The sequence below is a fragment of the Bufo gargarizans genome, chromosome 10 (assembly GCF_014858855.1).
Source record: "Bufo gargarizans isolate SCDJY-AF-19 chromosome 10, ASM1485885v1, whole genome shotgun sequence".
Taxonomy (NCBI): Eukaryota; Metazoa; Chordata; class Amphibia; order Anura; family Bufonidae; genus Bufo; species Bufo gargarizans.
This window is the reverse complement of record NC_058089.1, coordinates 20,990,793-21,011,200: the sequence shown is the minus strand read 5'-3', so window position 1 is coordinate 21,011,200 and position 20,408 is coordinate 20,990,793. Positions and strand designations below refer to the sequence as shown.

At 41.4% G+C, this 20,408-nt stretch overlaps 1 protein-coding gene across 2 annotated transcripts in view; it reads left to right on the top strand.

Moving 5' to 3' along the window:
- The window catches only part of KCNQ1 (potassium voltage-gated channel subfamily Q member 1), a 189,288-nt gene that overhangs the window by 148,266 nt on the left and 20,614 nt on the right, over nt 1–20,408 (top strand). For both annotated transcript variants that reach the window (XM_044270873.1, XM_044270874.1), the window contains 8 exons: nt 4,880–4,970; nt 11,055–11,181; nt 12,153–12,231; nt 14,254–14,350; nt 14,501–14,641; nt 16,449–16,559; nt 17,235–17,330; nt 18,265–18,387. In XM_044270873.1, the coding sequence (XP_044126808.1) occupies nt 4,880–4,970; nt 11,055–11,181; nt 12,153–12,231; nt 14,254–14,350; nt 14,501–14,641; nt 16,449–16,559; nt 17,235–17,330; nt 18,265–18,387 (865 nt within the window). The remainder of the gene's footprint in view (nt 1–4,879; nt 4,971–11,054; nt 11,182–12,152; nt 12,232–14,253; nt 14,351–14,500; nt 14,642–16,448; nt 16,560–17,234; nt 17,331–18,264; nt 18,388–20,408) is intronic.

The window sequence follows — 20,408 nt, the reverse complement described above, 5'->3', positions numbered from 1 at the left end:
AATATTAGATAGTTGAGGGTCTGACACCCTTTACAGATGCCGAACAGTTGTTTGAGGTGCCACGACCTCCTTGCATCTCACCAAGCACAGCACCATCTGGTGGATAGCAGGTGTGCTTGGTATCTCTGCTCAGCCCTGTTCTCTTGAATGGGACTGAGCTGCGGCTAGGTCATGTGACCAATGAATGTTATGTCATTGGCTTACAAAGAGGCTGCGGTGCTCTCCGGAGCAACACGGCCTCTTCAAACAGCTGATCGGACGGGTTGCTGGGAATAGGACCCCCACCGATCAGATATTGATGACCTATCCTGAGGATAGGCCATCAATCTCCAAATTTCAGCCAACTCTTTTGAATAAAGCATCTGAGCTGCTCCTTTAAATGTAAGGCTTAAACGGATTTAAAAAATGGAATGAATGCCATATCACGTACTTTATCTGCTGAAATATTTAGATTTAGCTCCTGAACGTGCAATGAATAACTGAGCTCCTTTATAGTTTCCATAGCCAATCAAATATTAGCAACATTGCAAGTAGTTTGGATCTGAACCATCATACATTTTTCTACAGCTCTATACACACCCGGTGTATGTGTCCCCATGGTCCCAGACTGCAAACGAACCCTGTGTGTAATGTGATCCCGCAAATATAGCCTGAAAAAAAAAATTCAAGGGATTTTCCGGGCTTTTAATATTGATGACCTATCCTCAAGATCAATATCAGATTGGCAGGGGTCCGAAACCTGGCACCCATGCCGATCAGCTGTCACCGAGCGCACGTGCTGTCTCCTGTCTCTCTTCCTGCTCGCTTCTGCTAGGTCTATAGGACGCTGGAAGAGAGACAGGAAATGGCATGTGCGCTCGGTGACAGCTGATCGGCATCGGTGCCGGGTGTCGGACCCCCGCCAATCTGATATTGATGACCTAATATGACCCAATATTTGGAATGGGTTCGTATTTGCTGTGGATCGGTGTAATATTTCTTAAGTTTTGCATAAGATTTTGTAGTTTTCAGACCAGTAACCAGTAGATATTAATTTTGAAGTTTTTGGAGTATCGTATGGGTTTCTTTCTTTTTCTATTCTAAAAATAATGTTTGTTCTTGGTAACCCCCTATTTTATGCATTGGAACACTGATATATGAGTAGTATTAAAGGGGTTATCCCATGGTTAATGTAAAAACGAAAATCAGACATTATATAGTACATGACAGTCTCTTTCCCACAAAGCTAGAACCAGCCCTGTACCTCACATAGAACCGGAGATCTCCTCATTCATTTCTCCAATTGCTCTGCTATTTTTGGGTGTGTGTGCCCTTTCATTGGGGACATGTCCTGTAACTGTCACAGGTTCAAACAGAAGATCCAGCTGGTGGCAGAATGAAACTGAGCATGTGCGACCACCTCAGCAAGGTGGACACAGAGATGAGAATAGAATAAGCAGCAGGTGGTGATATACAGATATATTTTATTGAATGCCTCATTGGCTATTCTAAATGTGCAATTACATAAAATTACAAGATTTTTTGAAAAATATAGATTATTTTTCATGCTTTTCCGTTTTAAACATTTTTTTCGAGAACTTGAATATGGATAAGCTAGGTCATCAGTATCAGAACATTGGAGGGTTTGACACATGGCATCTGCCCTTATCAACTTTTTGGGTGCACAGTCTGACACTTGCAGCACTGATTAGATAATATCGGATTCTCCAGGGACACCTCCCCCAACTGGTAACATCCATCTGGACCTTCATTACGAACTGCTAGTAATTCATTCATAAACTTCTAGCAGGAATGATAAAGGAATGACACATCATAGAGTCATAAGAATAGATGCTCCAGAACGGTTATTACATGAGAAATGTAAGTCAGGAGAGGTGACTAGCCTCCTTTAGGCCCCTTTCACACGGGCGAGTTTTCCACGCGGGTGCAATGCGTGAGTTGAACGCATTGCACCCGCACTGAATCTGGACCTATTCATTTCTATGGGGCTGTTCACATGAGCGGTGATTTTCATGCATCACTTGTGCGTTGCGTGAAAATCGCAGCATGCTCTATTTTGTGCGTTTTTCACACAACGCAGGCCCCATAGAAGTGAATGGGGCTGCGTAAAAATCACAAGTAAGTGCGGATGCGGTGCGATTTTCACGCACAGTTGCTAGGAGACTATCGGGATGGGGACTCGATCACTATTATTTTCCCTTATAACCTGGTTATAAGCGAAAATAATAGCATTCTGAATACAGAATGCTAAGTAAAATAGGGCTGGAGGGGTTAAAAAAAAAACTAAAATAATTGACTCGCCTTAATCCACTTGTTCGCGCAGCCGGCCTCTCTTCTGTCTTCATCTGTGAGGAATAGGACCTTTGATGATGTCACTGTGTTCATCACATGGTCCATCACCTAGCAAGCATTTATACCATCTGGAGACTTAAGCTGTAAGATACAGGTCCTTCTAAAAAAATTAGCATATTGTGATAAAGTTTATTATTTTCTGTAATGTACTGATAAACATTAGACTTTCATATATTTTAGATTCATTACACATCAACTGAAGTAGTTCAAGCCTTTTATTGTTTTAATATTGATGATTTTGGCATACAGCTCATGAAAACCCAAAATTCCTATCTAAAAAAATTAGCATATCATGAAAAGGTTCTCTAAACAAGCTATTAACCTGATCATCTGAATCAACTAATTAACGCTAAACACCTGCAAAAGATTCGTGAGGCTTTTAAAAACTCCCAGCCTGGTTCATTACTCAAAACCGCAATCATGGGTAAGACTGCCGACCTGACTGCTGTCCAGAAGGCCATCATTGACACCCTCAAGCAGGAGGGTAAGACACAGAAAGAAATTTCTGAAGGAATAGGCTGTTCCCAGAGTGCTGCATCAAGGCACCTCAGTGGGAAGTCTGTGGGAAGGAAAAAGTGTGGCAGAAAACGCTGCACAACGAGAAGAGGTGACCGGACCCTGAGGAAGATTGTGGAGAAGGACCGATTCCAGACCTTGGGGGACCTGTGGACTGAGTCTGGAGTAGAAACATCCAGAGCCACCGTGTACAGGCGTGTGCAGGAAATGGGCTACAGGTGCCGCATTCCCCAGGTCAAGCCACTTTTGAACCAGAAACAGCGGCAGAAGCGCCTGACCTGGGCTACAGAGAAGCAGCACTGGACTGTTGCTCAGTGGTCCAAAGTACTTTTTTCGGATGAAAGCAAATTTTGCATGTCATTCGGAAATTAAGGTGCCAGAGTCTGGAGGAAGACTGGGGAGAGGGAAATGCCAAAATGCCTGAAGTCCAGTGTCAAGTACCCACAGTCAGTGATGGTCTGGGGTGCCATGTCAGCTGCTGGTGTTGGTCCACTGTGTTTTATCAAGGGCAGGGTCAATGCAGCTAGCTATCAGGAGATTTTGGAGCACTTCATGCTTCCATCTGCTGAAAAGCTTTATGGAGATGAAGATTTCATTTTTCAGCACGACCTGGCACCTGCTCACAGCGCCAAAACCACTGGTAAATGGTTTACTGACCATGGTATTACTGTGCTCAATTGGCCTGCCAACTCTCCTGACCTGAACCCCATAGAGAATCTGTGGGATATTGGGAAGAGAAAGTTGAGAGACGCAAGACCCAACACTCTGGATGAGCTTAAGGCCGCTATCGAAGCATCCTGGGCCTCCATAACACCTCAGCAGTGCCACAGGCTGATTGCCTCCATGCCACGCCGCATTGAAGCAGTCATTTCTGCAAAAGGATTCCCGACCAAGTATTGAGTGCAGAACTGAACATCATTATTTGAAGGTTGACTTTTTTTGTATTAAAAACACTTTTCTTTTATTGGTCGGATGAAATATGCTAATTTTTTTAGATAGGAATTTTGGGTTTTCATGAGCTGTCTGCCAAAATCATCAATATTAAAACAATAAAAGTCTTGAACTACTTCAGTTGGTGTGTAATGAATCTAAAATATATGAAAGTCTAATTTTTATCAGTACATTACAGAAAATAATGAACTTTATCACAATATGCTAATTTTTTTAGAAGGACCTGTATATCAGCGATTCAACTGTTCTCCATCACAAGCAGACGTCCAAGAGAGTTCTTCTCTTCTAACTTCAAGTGAAACATACCGCGGAAGTTTCCCATTGAAGCGCATGGTGGAACGCATCATCCTATACGCCGGTCACGTGGTTACCACTTGATCACATGGGACGCCGCTGAATCACGTGGGACGCCACAGTTTGACCGCGAGACCACACGGGGCGCCGTGTTAGGTCCGGACGGCAGATTAAGAAGCTGAACACCGGCCAGGGAGCGGTAATGTACTAACTACCACCTATTCAATTTATATGGAATGTACCACTTGAATATTTCATCATAGACTTTGCTATCTGTACATTGATTTTTTTGACCCACGGTACCAACGCTATTCATTTCATCAGGTCACCTTACAGTGGTCATCTGACTGTCTACCCCATATCCATTGGGATGGTTATTTTTACGTTCTAATTTTCTTTTATACATTGTATTGTATGATGTTTATTTATGTGCTCATTTTATGGCATTTTACTATTTGACATTTTATTATTTGACATTTTATTATATAATAAACCCTATTTTTGTCCATCATACTCGGATATTTGAGTGCCCCTCCATTTTTTTGACTATTTATTACTTCAAGGAGTTGGGTGATTCCTGAGGAGTGCACCGTGTTCATAGGAGGGTTTTGGTGAGCCGCTATTGTCTCTTTTCCAGTTTAAATAGGATTTTGGAAATTTCTTGGTGTAATGGTGACATCTATCAAAATCTATATTAGACTCAACAAAAATGAAAAGTAGCAATTTTAGTTCTCCCTTGATTTACATTTCTTTCTTCTTTCTGCAGATTTCTTATTGTGCTGATATGCCTTATATTCAGCGTGCTTTCTACCATCCAGCAGTATTCCAACTTGGCCACAGAAACTTTATTTTGGATGGTATGTAAAGGCATAACATATGGATTTTTATTATTAAATTTTCTTTGTGGTTTATGAACTTTTTATTGCTGTGCCACTTTTTTAACCTAGTTACAAGCATAAAGAAGCATTACAAGTTACAAACATTAAGAACAGATCGTATTTTTAGCCCTATAAGACGCATCGCCCCATAAGACGCACCTAGGTTTTAGAAGAGAACGATGAGATATATATTTTTTTCATTAGACCTCCGATCAGACCAGCAGTCCGAATCCCAATGTTAATCAGACCTCAGCTGACAGCCCCAATCAGACCCTCAATGTTAATAAGACCCCAATAAGACCTCAGATCAGACCCCAATGTGAATGACCCCCCAATCAGACCTCATATACTTCTCATCAGCCCCATTGCTTTATATCAGACCCCATATGCCTCTTACCAGCCCCTATTGCCTCTCATCAGCCCCCATATGAGCCCTCATGCCTCTTAGCAGCCCCCATATGAGCCCCTATGCCTCTTAGCAGCCCCAATGCCACAGAGAACTTAAAATAAAATAAAAACTTACCTCTCCTGCTTCGGACGCCGCCCCTCCTCACCCACAGTGCGATCCTCTTTATCCTGCTGTCGGCTGTGCTGTAAACCGGCGCGCACAGTGTGAGTTCACAGAGCGCCCTCACGCTGTGCACAGCCGACAACCGAGGACCAGGAAGCGGTGAGTACAGAGCCTTCACCGGTTCCTGGTCCTCCGGTACTAATGAGCGCTTCCAAAATGGAAGCTTTCATTAGTATTCACTCCATGGGGGAAAAAAATGCGTCTTATGGGGCGAAAAATACGGTAAGTGTTTTTAAGTAAGAACATTGCTATTAAAGATCTAACACCTAACACTAGCGTTGAGCGAATCAAACTCCACGAAGTGGAATTTCATCCGAATTTCAGAGAAAATTTGATTTGCCGTGAAGTCGAATTTCCTTGTGCTTTGTGATAGCGAATCAATTTTCCTTGAATGGTGGTTAAAAAGAAGAAAATCAAACTTACCTCATCCGTTTGAGCGTGAAGAGCCGGCCACCTCCATATTGATTGAAGATCTTGCACAAAATGTCGGCTGACGTGATGACCTCCTCATGGGCTGCGCGAGGATACAAGCTAGATCTTCACTCAAGATGGTAGCGGCCGGCTCTTCGCGATCAAATGGATGAGGGTAAGAATGATTTTAGAAATGTTTTATTTTACACTGTAATATTATTGTCAGATGCCGCAATCGGCTATGAATGCAAAGCAAATTTTTTAGCAAAATTGGGCGAATCAGTCAAATCAAATTTTTCAATACTTCCCTCATCACTACCCAACACCTTGGCATAAAGCATCTGCTATTTAAAGTCACCCAAATTTGTGTCAAGCCTATGCATTTTGAGCTTTAAAGGGTTTTTCCAGGATTTTAATATTGATAAGCTATCCTCAGGATAGGTTATCAATATCAAGTCGTTGGGCGGTCCGACTCCAGTCATCCCGATTAGCAGTATATTCACAATGTTACAATTTCCAAAAACAGCTGAGCGCTCTTTCTTAGCTTTTTTGTGAACTTCTGTAGCGATGAATGCATGCGCAGTGTGCTCTCCTTCATTTTTTGTGGTCCCGTTCTGGAGATGGCAGCAGGTGGGACTCGCATCTATTTGTCCTTGATGGCATATCCTAGTGATATGCCAATGGTGTGTGAGATGAGCCAACCCTTTTTAAAGCTAGTATAGGGAAAAAATAATGTTATCGCTGACCATCAGCTGGAAGTTTGCTTTCATGTTCCAATATTTACTTTCTCTATAGAAAATGTAACATAATACATATCATTGTCCCTGTTTTGTGCATTTCATAGAATTTATAACATCAACCTTCAATAACTCTTTCACAGACTTTAGTTGTAAAGGGAAAGATTGTAACAGTCCCACCTGTGACAGGGACTAGAAGATCGAGGAGACTGGCTGCAAGTGATTGACAGTCTCTTTTGTTTCACCTTTCTGTGTTGTTGCTGGGGATGACCACACCTCTTGTCTCAGGTGTAGCTTAAGTGGTCATTCCTTACTCCTCTATTTAGTCTTGCCTCACCCATCATGCTATGTGGTTAATAGCTCCTTGTTTGTGGAAGTTCTGGTGTTGGTTCCCTCTGAGTTCCTGCTGGTCCACCTACTTGTGGAAGTTAAGTGTATCTTCTTTGTTATTTGTTGTTTTCCCCTACCTCCTGATATTAGGCCTGAGGGGGTCTCCTATTCCTTCATCTGGGCAGGAATAGGCCATCCGTGTCCTGACACTATCTGCAGGGCCCTGTTAGGGTGAGATTGGCTTAGGTTCCTGCGTATGAACATTCCTACCATCAAGGTCTGTTCATACTAAAAGAAGTCAGGGCTTGGCGTAGGGACTCAATAGGTGTGACCATTTCCCTTTCCCTAGGTTACAGGCCTAATACCTTTTCCCTTCCCTTCTGTGTTCAGTGTGGAGTGTATTTACCACAATGCACCGTAACAAAGATATTCAGTATTTTGCTAGCACTCTTTGTCTATAGCCTTGTATCGTAACTGCTGTGGTTTGTTTTGTTTTTTTGCTCTGGACAATGTGTATTCCATTGTCTCCTTGATGCTACTTTCCAACTATGTCTTCTTATATTAATTCTATCAGTAACCTTGGCCATGAAATATTCTTTAATATGGAAGTTGTTACAAAAAATGGCAACTCACGGAAAGCCTTGAAACATATTGCAATCGTAGAACTTTTAGACCCTGATTTTAGTTGGCAAGACATGTTCTTCAACATACGTAGAACACAAAATTATGGGTTTATCATTACAAATTTCTTTCATAATAGATTGATAGACACATGCTCTGGCAGAGGTGATGATGTCCATGCATCAGTAATCTAAAAGAACAACACTTGTTCTTCAAAAAGCCAACACAATGTAAGACAAATCATTTTTCACATGGAGAGGTAAAAAATTTGGAGATAACAGAGCAAAGATTTACATGTTTGGTGGTCAATAGGAGCTCCAAGACGTTTCAACTGTAGAACTTGTAGACCCTGATTTTAGATATGTTCTTCAACATACGTAGAACACATAATTCTAGGTTGATCACTGGCACATTCCTTTCATAATAGGATTGACAAACGCATGCTCTGGCAGAGGTGATGAAATCTATGCATCAGTAATCTAAAAGAATACAACTTGTCCTTCAAGAAACCAACACAATGGAAGACAAATCCTTCTTCACATGGAGAGGTCAATAATTTTGAGATAACAGAGCAAAGATTTACATGTTTGGCATCAATAGGAGCTCCCAGACGTCATTATCAAGGAAAGTTCTGTAGAAGGATGGCAGGGCCCAAGATGGTGACTTCCTAGAATCTGCTTGCAATCACCATTCATATATCATTACTTGACATTATTTTGGCTGCAGTTAGACTGTCAGAATAGTAAATGTGACTGCTGAACTGAGGCGATTGCTTGGTTCAGTTTCGCTTGGTGGTGGATCATGACTCATCTGTGACATGTCAGGTCACACCAGCATTTCATCAATGTTTCCTTGAGCCTGCAGAGGTCAGCAGCAAGTGACTAGGGACAGATAAGTTGTGCTGTTACGGAGAGTTTGGCAATCTGTCTTTGTTTACATGATTAGGTGTCATTTACATGTCACCGGTTGTCAGGTCACAAAATTTATAGAAGCTCAAAATAATTCTAACGTGTAAATAAAAAAAAAAAAATAAACCCTCTAGTTTCACTTTTAATGGCTGTAAAAATTTGACTAACAATTTTTAACCAGTTCAAGACCAGACCATTTACCTTCTCCCTTTCTGGTCTGGCACATTTCCCTTTTTTTTTTTTGTACTGTACATACATTTTTGAAAGCCATAAGCCTTCTTTTCCATTCGGTTATGTAAATAATTTGTGTGACTTTTTTCTGTGATGCATGAGGCTTTATTTCTTTAATTTTTAATTTATTTTTTGTTTTTATTTATTTTTTATTTTTAAAAAGTACTTTTTTAATTTGTCATCTTTCCATAACTGTCATTTTAGATATTGGAAATGTATGTTATGTTTGCTGAGGGTAGGGCTTGAAACTGCAGTGTGGCATGTGGTGGCATTTAAAAAAGAATATATAAAAAAAAAAATTTCTTTCCTTTTTTTTTTTTCTATTTATTTCTTCTTTTTTTTTTTACACTTTGTAAGGTCATGCAAGACTTTTGAGGGGAATCTATCGTCACATATTTTTTTTAATTTTTTTTTTTATTGTTGATTTCTCCTGTAACTGGAGCTGACATTTTAGCCCCAGTTACAAAGTGAATACGGCGCCCAGAGGTTGTAACAAAGCAGTTGAGCCTCACTGCAGGGCTCATCTGGGTCTGCTAAGACCCAGGATCTTGTGCACACTACTGGTTCTCGGCAATCACATGATCATTAGGATCAGAGCTGGGAGCCGCATTGCTGCTTTCTGATCTGTATGCACAGTGCTCATTGAGCTCTATGTGTACAGCAATGGGGAAGGCAGGGACAAAATATTCCCGTCTTCCCTTTGGGGAGCCCTGCTGTCACTGATGGTGAGCTCCCCGCTTGCACAACAGCGCGATTAGCATGCAGTTGCAAACTGTTCACAGACATTCAGAAACGCCCTTGCAGAGATCCCAGGCGTTTATAGTCAACGGGTGGTCGGCAAGCAGTTAACCTTTCGAAATAAAAATGTGTGCATCATGGACACTAATTTTTGTGCCTTGATACAAATTTATACCTTTTTGTGCCACAAAATTGATTTGTGTTAATTTTTCAAAACGCGAGCCTATTCTTTTTTCATTTTTCACATAATGATGAAGAGTGTGTTACCAATTACCAAAGGTAGTTTTTGATAAATTGGTGCATGTTTAGTTTCTTCTCTGAACTTGATTTAGCCCTTACCAAGTCAGTACCCCTTGAAAAAGTTGTCTATGAAATGTACGTAGTCTGAGGTGGTCTTCATCAACAAATGGGTTTGGCCTACATATAAGACTACAACCAGTTTGCTGTTATATATATTTATTGACCCAACTTCTGGTTTCTGTTGTTTATGGCTTATCAATAGGGCTGGGACCAGCTCCTATCATGACAACAGGTCTCTGAAGTGAACGGAGAGCAAGGCGTGTATGCACGACCACCGTCCATGCACTTTTATGGGCCCTCCAAAAGTAAGCAAGACGTCCCATAGCAGTGAATGGAGAGGATGGTGATCCATTCACTTCAAGGCCCAGTTTTTTAGATGGGAGCGGGCCCCAAAGGTGTTACCTATACCCATCTGATGTTTGTCATATCTTATCTATATGCTATAAATGTCCCAGATGGAACAACCCCTTTATGGCTCATTCACATGATCATGGGCCATTTGTATTGCAGACCACAAACAGTGGGTTCGCAATATACAGGCATCAGCCTTGTGAATCCCATATCTCCCATTGACTTCGATACTATCCACATCCTGCAATTTCTTGCCCAACTTCTACATCCATCAAGACATGCCCTGGCAAATTCTCGACTTTGCTGTTTAAATGGTAAATTTGGTGGCAGTGCAATAGAATTCAGGGTGCATGTATTTATATGGGAGACTTCTCGCTTCTGGCTCCTTCTCATTAGGGAGACCACCTAGTATGTATGAGGCATAATATAGTCCAGCCAACACTGATATGCGTTTCTTGGAAAAATTATATGCAAATTAACATATCTTACTTCTGCTAGCATCAGATAGGTTTAGTGTTCTTTTCTTTTTGAAAAAAAAGCTTATTTTAATATATTTTCCAATAACCCAAAGACATGTAAATTAGCTTTCATTTAGGAAAAAGCAATCAAAAGAGATTGCATGTCTCACTCAGAAGTATTATCTCTCTCTCTCTCTCTCTCTCTATTCCTCTGTAAATTCTCTCTCTCTCAATACTCTCTCGATTTCTGCCCAAAAATATTTTTTTTTGAAAAATTTGGCGATCCACACCATAAACAAGTTTCAATAAATCCGCTCAACTCTAATCAGGTCATTAACTTTGATTATATATAAAACATGTCTCTCTTATAACCTACTAATAAAATATCTGTCTACTTTTAATTCCAGGAAATTGTGCTGGTGGTTTTCTTTGGAGCAGAATATGTTGTCAGATTGTGGTCTGCTGGTTGTCGAAGCAAATACGTGGGAATATGGGGAAGATTCCGCTTTGCTAGGAAACCTATTTCTGTTATAGGTATGTGGGACACATTTTTTATTAAAGAAAACCTATCACCTGCTGTATGTATTTTACCAATTAATGGTAATACAATTTTTTTTTTTTTCAATATATATTTTTTAAATATATTTCCATGAAAGATTATTGGGGCAGACATCTTGGCCAAGCTGCTGTTAACAGCATTTAGAGACATGCTTTACAGCAGCTCTAGGTACAATAGAGGAGAGCAATCTAGGCATGCTCCGTGTCATGTGCCGATATCATTGTGCAGGGAGGGGGAGAAGGTACACTGTGACCATCATCTATTAAAAATTATGGATCCAATTTTATCTTTACAGAGACAATCCTGCCTGTGCGGAATAGGAAGGGTTTTACATATTATAAGGCTTAGTGTCCAGTGGGAAAACTGCTGAATTTGAGGATTTTTTTAAAACAAAATATAGATGGTGACATGGAAAAATTGAATAACAAATCACCAAAAATGAATGTAATATAGTGTGTAAGGCTGAAAAAACACATATGTCCATTCATTTCAGCCTGTTATCCTACAAAGTTGATCTAGAGGAAGGCAAAATACACCTTAGGGTCCATTCACGCGACCATATTTTCGGTCCGCATCCCATACTCTTTTTTTTTTTTTTTGGATCATATGCGGACCCTTTCATTTAAACGGGGCAGTAAAAGATACAGACAGTCCGTATGTCCATTCCACGGCCCAGCAAAAAAGATGGAACATGTCCTATTCTCGTCCTTTTTGCCGACTAGAATAGAATAGGCATTTCTAACATAGGGCGGAATGTGCGGGACTGCGGGACGCACATGACTGGTATCCGTCATTTGGGGACCGCAAAATGGATGTGGTTGTGTGAATGGGGCTTTATATAAATGCAACTGCAAAACGTGAAGCCATATTTGTTAGTGCAAGTCCAGAAAGTGACTTACTCTATTAAACTTTCGACCTGTTAATGTTAATTTTTTTTACGTTGCAGATTTAATTGTTGTTGTAGCTTCTGTCATAGTCCTTTGTGTAGGATCAAATGGGCAGGTTTTTGCAACGTCTGCTATAAGGTAAAGTTTCGTTTGTATGCTTCTTATTAGAACAAAGTGAATTTTTATATGAGCTCTCAGTTATTACATTACTTCCACCATTAGGGTGGGTTCACACAAGGAGGATATTGTACAGTACCAGCAAAATGGAGGAGATTTTAAGAAAATGTGCACAAAAATCTGCAGTACGTCAGTTTATGCTGTGCCTCTCCACCCTGGATTTCACACATTGCAATGGAGAGGGTGACCTCCGCAGCCATTTCTGCAGCAAAAAACACATGTAATCCCTGACATTTTTGCAGCAGATTTACTGAAAGATTTCTGGTGTCTTGTTGCTGCTCAGCTGCATTGTATAGCCATGTTTTAGGGTATAGGAACACGAGATGTATTATGCACAGACAATCCGCAGCGCATTAAAGAGCCAATTAAGTAAATCCATCGGCATGGTGCGGAAATTTTCAGCTTGGAAATTGACCTTCAGTGTGGATTTTTTAATGTGCAGCATGTCAATTATTTGTGCGGATTTTCAGTCCAGATTTCACCTTTTGCATTGCAAAGGGATAGATATGCGTAAAAATCCGTGACAAAATCTGCAAGTAACGCATTCGTATTAGACTACATGCACAAGACCGTATGTGTTTTGCCGTCCGCAAATTGCAGATCCGCAAAAAAAACGGATGACATTCGTATGCCATACATTATTTTATTTTTTTCCGGATCCATTGTAACAATGCCTAAAACGGACAAGAATAGGACATGTTCGATTTATTTAATTTTTTTATGGGGCTACGGAACGGACATACTGATGGGTCCGCATCCTATCCGCAAAAAAAAACGGAACGGACACGCAAACAAACAACGTTCATGTGCATGTAGCCTTATGGTGTTGTGTGCATAGACCGTTAACCTGCAGATCCTCTTGTTGAGATTGGCTGCTGTTCGTGTTGAGCGAAGCAAGATTCGGATGTTTCGCTTTGTTCAAAATTTCAGGATAATACTGTAACTTATAACTTCGGTAATTGGAAAACCACTTTAAAATTTTAAACCAAACTCTGCTTCGGTTCCGAGGTACTAATTGGAACTGAAGCCGAGTTTAGTTTCAAGTTTTAAAGTGGTTTTGCACTTTAAGAAATAAATTGCTGAAGTTTATTAAACAAAGTCACATGCGACTTCTTGAATAACTTACTTCGGCACATCGGAGCCCATATATTCTAATCTCCGTACAGTATTTTTCCGAAGTTTTGCACGAGGCGACTTTGGATGAAGTATCCGAATCTCACTAGCTGCCGTGTACAAGCACTAGCCCACCATCATCTCACCAAGAAATCAATACACGGAGAGCTGGTTTTCATTACAGCAAGGTATAATTATATGAAACTACCAGAGAGAAAAAGTTTAAAGGGGATGTCCACGCGCTACTCATTGTTAACAAAAATCTTAGAATGGTGTAAAAAAATAAAATGAAAGCATACTCACCACACCGATCCCCTGCCGCAGCCATTTAGACCCTTCTCTGGTGCCCCTCTGGTCTCTACTTCTGGTGCCCCTCGACACATAGGAATTGCCTTCTCAGCCAATCACTGGCTGAGGTAGGTCACCGCTGTGGCCAGTGATTGGCTAGGCTGGCTTTTCTTGCCTGTTGAGAAGCATCAGGAAGTAGAGATCAATCGGGGGCTGGAAAAAGGTTGGAATGGTAGCAGCAGGGGAGTGGTGAGGGGGGGGGGGGGGAGTATGTTTTATTTCATTTTTTACACTATTCTAAGACTTTTGTATTACTTGGACAACCTGTTTATGTAAGGGCTTGCACATGTGGCGTGTACACAGAGACCATGTGGCAATCTATGAGAAGTCTGCTGATGCTTGATACCGCCATACAGTGCTGTACTGCAGAGGTACAGTAATATCTCAATAGTGTGGCATCCAATGGGACTTGGAAGATGGGTCCATCTTCCCTGGATGCCATGTTATGCATGTTTAGCTTGTTTAGAGTCATAATTCAGCCATGAAAATTGTCTATAAATTCATATTGCTGTGGTTCTACAGGGGAATCAGATTTCTGCAGATATTACGAATGTTACATGTGGACCGACAAGGAGGGACATGGCGATTACTTGGATCAGTGGTTTTCATACACAGACAGGTATGTTGCATCAAATCTGGATGGAAAGTAAATTCTACAGGAATATGATCAATCATGTTGTCCGAAGTACAAAATATTAGTAGATTATCGACCGTTTTATTTATTTTTTCGTTGCGTTCTTAGGTGTTGAATTTGTGATTTCTCTTCCAGGAACTGATAACCACTCTCTACATTGGATTCCTTGGCTTAATTTTCTCTTCATACTTTGTGTACCTGGCTGAAAAAGATGCAGTTGATTCGTCTGGAGAATATCAGTTTGGCAGCTACGCTGATGCTCTGTGGTGGGGAGTAGTAAGTAAACCTCATATCAAATACTTTGGAAATTGAGTCATGGTCTTTCAAGGGCTCTGAAGTTGTCCTGTGGTACCTTGCACCAAGATGTTAGCAGTAGTCCTGTAAGCTATGAGGTGGGGCCTCTATGGATCGACTCGTTTTTTCCAGCACGTCCCACAGATGCTCAATCTGATTGAGTTTTTTGGAATTTGAAGGCCAAGTCAACGTATCGTGTTCCTCACGCCATTCTGGAATAATTTTTGCAGTGTGGCAGGGCACATTATACCATTAGGGAATACCGTCGCCATGAAGGGATGTACTTGATCTACAACATTTAAGTAGGTGACGTGTCATGATAAAATTCACATGAGCCAATGTTTCCCAGCAGAATGTTGCCCAGAGTATCACATAGTTGTTCTCTCTTGGACTCTTTGGGTAGTTACTAAGCACCTCATATTGAGCACACCCCCGAATATGATATTTTGGTGGAGCTTTGACCCAATCTTCTAGTCATCACAACTGGCCCTTGTCAAAGACGCAGATCCTCAAGCACACCCATTTTTTTTTTTTAAACCTGGGTGTTACCCTTACAAACTGAAAATATAAGTGACCCAATAGGATTCTGAGACATAGATCTATACGTCTTTACAACATACCATCTGGAGACAATTAAGATACTCTAGAGCTCGAAAATCAAACCTTTATCTAGATACATGAGGAGTCCACATCCAGGTATTGCACCCTAGGTATATCTAAGATTTAATTATGTTTAAGTAATCCTACTATATCACCAGGCACATTACTATAAAATTAGGCTCCAGCCAATATGGAAGCCATTACCAGCGGTTGCTAAGTAGACGAACAGGTTTAAAGGGGTTTTCTAAGATTTTAAAACTGATGACCTATCCTCAGGATAAGGGCTCATTCAAACAAACGTATTCTCTTTCTGTGTCCGTTCTGGGTTTTTTGCGGAAACATTCATTTCAATGGGTCCGCAAAAAAAATGGAAGTTACTTCGTGTGCATTCCGTTTCCATATGTCCGTTCCTCAAAAAAAAAAAAAGATCATGTCCTATTATTGTCGGCATTACGGACAAGGATAGTACTGTTCTATTAGGGGCCAGCTGTTCCATTCCGCAAAATACGCAATGCACACGGACATCATCAGTATTTTTTGTGGATCGCAAAAGACATATGGTCGTGTGTATGAGCCATAAGTCCTCAGTATATGATCAGTGGGGGTCTCACAGCCGCGACTGCCTTCAATCAGCTGTTTGAGAAGGCACTGGAACTCCTGTGAGTGCCATGGCCTTCTCCATGCTTACCAGGCACAGCACCATACATTGTATAGCGGCTGCGCTTGGTATTGCACATAGCCCCATTGCAGTGAATGGGGCTGAGGGCAAAACCAAGCACAGTCACTATCAAATGTATGGTGCTGTGCTTGGTAAGCGCGGAGAAGGTTGTGGCTTCTCAAACAGCTGATTGGCTGGGGTCCCAGTAGTCAGACCCCCACCGATTCGATTAGATAGACCTATTGATACTAATGACATACCCTGAGGATAGGTAATCAAAATCCGAGAAAATCACTTTAAATTTGTATTTGTGTTCTACATCGCTACCCGGAATACAGTATGTTATTTTCTTAAAAATAAGCAAGTACATTGGACTCCTAGTTGCGTTGTAGATTGCTATATAGATAAATATACCCAGATACGAATACAACATATCATCTGCGGTAGACTGTAACATGAGTTATCGTGCATTCCCTTATGTCCATCGGGTGGATCCCATGTACTGCTTAAACAACATCTGCTTCTCTCTAGGTCACAGTTACAACCATTGGTTATGGAGACAAAGTTCCCCAGACATGGATTGGGAAAACAATAGCATCCTGCTTTTCTGTCTTCGCCATTTCATTCTTCGCATTGCCAGCGGTATGAGCTTATTTTTTTCCATAGTTATCAAAAAAGCATATGGCAGATTGAGTCCAATTGAACATTCACCAAATTCTTTGAACGTTTATTACTTTGAGCTTTTAACAAGTGTTTCACAACCTTTTTTTTTTTTTACTTTATTATCCCCATTACCTTGGTTCCCTGTACACAACCTCACCCGTCCCCTCCGCTATGTCAACACTACCTCTTCTCACTTCGTACTTGTTCAAATCCTCCTCCTTCCCCTCCAATATTGTGCATGGCCTTAATCTCTTGTTGCTCCTCACTTCAACACACACTCCATCCTTCTCCCCATATGTGCTCCTCATATGTCTTCCTTTTCCCATACGCAGCCTCCATACATGCATATGGAGCCTCTGTTTCACTCTTTTCACATAAGCCTCTGTCCTCAGACGCTACTTCTCTGCCCCTTTTCACAACGCCTCTTCTTTACCCCTTAGCGGCCCTGGAATTCCATCCTACTTTATCATCTCTGAAAGGTTTTGAGTCTGATAGCATCTAAGTCCTACTTGATGTTCTTCTATGACCCACCTATGTGACCTGTGAGACATCTATGGTCTAAAGATCCTCTTTAGGAATCACGGTTGTATTATGGTAGCTTCTTCGTAAAGAATCGCTTTTTTAACAATCTATTCATGTTTAATCTTTCTTCAGGGTATTCTAGGCTCCGGTTTTGCCTTAAAGGTACAACAGAAGCAAAGACAGAAGCATTTTAACCGTCAGATTCCTGCAGCCGCATCGCTGATTCAGGTAGCAAATCTATAGAGGGTTGACAATTGCCAATTCAGGGGCTAACTCGAAGAAGGTGGCAACGTTACATCTAGTAATTATATGCACAGGGTTATAGTGTACTTGTGGTAATTTACTAAGCAGATAGAATACCCACTTGCTAAAATACTAGTAACCCTACATACTGTGTTCTTCAAGCAAAATATGAAAACCTTTCTTGAAACTACTCTAATTTTCTACTCTTTGGAAGTAGGTTTGATAACTCTACGGTTCACACGTTAAATTAGCACTTTAGTATTTTGAGATTAGCTCCTTTAGTTGCAAAGATTGACCTCTACCCATAGCATACAAAATCTTGTTAGCTTTAGATGCAGCAGATAATACCTGCTGAAATTCTGTTTATTATCAACAGCTGCACTTAAAGAGGTTATTCATCTTCTGGAGGATTTTTGGCAAACCCCTCCTGGGCTGACCTTGCTAGAGTCCCTTGCTGTCAACATCTGCTTTCATACTGCTGCAGCGGTGACCTACTCCCTTTGTGCCATATCAATTGGTCACACAAGGAGGCAAGCCATCACTGCAGTGGCATCAAAGTGGATGTTGACGGTGGAGGGTCCGAGCGGTACAGTTGAGGCTGGGGAAACCCAGCAGGAGCCAGCTGGTAAATATGCTACCCTTTGCTGATCTGCCCAGGAGGGGGTTTGCCCCTCCAAAAAACTAAAGGTGGCCAACTCTTTTAAGCTAAAAACTTAAGGCCCTATTACACGGCTAATTTTTTTGGCCAATTTTCAGGAACCTTAGGAAGAATGGGCCTCCAACCTCCCTTCTATTAATGAAACAGGACAAACCCCTAGCATTGTTCCATTGTGGAAATGTGATGACATGGTCTTTATAATACCTGATGTCCTCTCTTTTGCATGGAGATGTAAGTAATGTTGGCGTCTTCTGTCTCCAGACAGCATGGAGATGTTATGCAGCTGAAAATCCAGATTCTGTAACATGGAAAATGTATATCAGGAAGGCGCCGCGTAATCAGCAAGTCATGTCTCCTAGCCCAAAACCAAAGAAAACTGTATTGGTAAAGTATGCTTTTCCTGAAACCTAGTGACTGGTCACTTGAAAGATATTTAAGACTCAATTTAAATCTGAAAGAAATAGATTTGATACAATAGGAATTACTGCTGACCGAGGGGCACAGACTAGACATCTAATGCTGTCAAGGATAAATTTTAGCAATAAAACACATTCTACATCTGCAGTATAAAACATAAAAAAGTTACCCCACCAGTCAACCAAAGCCATTGTTTGATGAAATGTCCCTCTAAAGGGGTTGTTTGAGTTAAAGTAGGACTCCCGCAAACGCTTTATTCTATGACCTGTTAGAAAGGTGCATGATGTAATCTGTAGTAAAAGGTAATCTTCTCACCAGTGTCTGTATTTGTGAGTTATAACCTTCCTTCTGATCCTCAGCTGTTTCATGTGACAAGCACTCTGATCTCCAAATGAGACAGGACAAGAAATCCTAGGAGAATTACATTGAGGCTCCCATAGGAATACATGGAGAAACTGGCTTCCTGTCCACACATAAGATGCTAAAGAGGCAGATTGCTGGTCACATGACACAGCTGAGCTTCAAAAGGGAGGTTATAACTCACAAATACAGTCACTGGTGTGAAGATTACCTTCACTACAGTTTACATGATGTGCCTTTCTAACAGGTCAGAGAATAAAACAGTTTTTGTGGGAGTGCTACTTTAAATTAAAAGGTCTAAAATAACAAAAGAATACATATGTATTCCCTTTCTCCCCTGCTGCTTCATGTGCTGTGCTCCAGTCTTTCCAGTTGTTTTTCCTGGCAGTAGTGGTGATGAACTGTCAACACGGGTCACAGCTATGGCCAATGCATGGTGACCTGTGGGGACGGAACATCACCACTGCAGCCAGGGAGATGACTTCAGCAGCAGGGAGGTCCCCAGTGCATCGCTGGAAGCGAGAGAGGAGACAAGGGGGTAAGTATGGCTTCTTTTCTTATCTTAGCACATGTACAGTTTCTATTTTAACTGGGACACCCCCTTTAACTCTTAACTAAACCCCACTTGGATCTGTCTCCACCTTTCTGTCATTGGTGTTGTTGATTCCTGTAATACTCCAAGAAGACTATCCTGGATGGTCCATAAATGCTGCGGGCTGCAGACACAATCGAACATATTGTAAAACCACAACCACTTGTACAAAGAATGCATTTTTATTATACACCTAAAAGTTAAAGGGGTTGTCCGGGTTCAGAGCTGAAACCGGACATACCTCCATTTTCACCCAGGCAGCCCCCCTGACTTGAGCATTGGAGCAGTTCATGCTTCGATGCTCTCCTTTGCCCTGCGCTAAATCGCGCAGGACAAAGGCATTTTCAAGAGTACCGGTTACGTAGCCTGATGGCACTAATGGGCGGGCTTTAGCGCTGCCCTCGCCAGTAAAATGGCTAGGGCAGCACTAAAGCACGCCCATCAGAGTCGATGACGTCAGCGAACACAATGCCAGGCGGAAGCTTCCGCCCAGCAGTGTGTTATTGTAAACAAAAGAGCCTGTGGCCTGCGCGATCTAGCATAGGGCAAGGGAGCGCATCGGAGCATGAGATGCTCCGATGCCAACTTCAGGGGTGCTGCCTGAGTGAAAATAAGGGTATGTCCGGTCCAGGTTCAGCTCTGAACCTGGACAACCCTTTTAAACAAGCTCATTAATATTAAAATGAATACAACTGCGTGTGACATGCCATGTTCCAACCCTGGGTTTCACCCTTTTAGCTTTTTAAGGGAGAAACCTAGCATTGGGCTGGAACTTGGCCTTCATTTTGAATTTTACCCTTTGCTTTTACTTGTGAATGTGGTTTTATACTATATATTTGATTGTATTTGTTACCCATAGCATTCATGAAAAGGTTCTTGCTTTTTGCCTGAGGATCGTCTTCCTACAAGTACTACAGTTATCAGCAACACTATCGATGGCAAGGCTGGAAGGCAACCAAGTGACATCTACTCTGTGGAGTCAGAGGGACATTCCTTGAAAAAGTAGAGTATCTGGTGTGTCGAGGAACGATGTCAT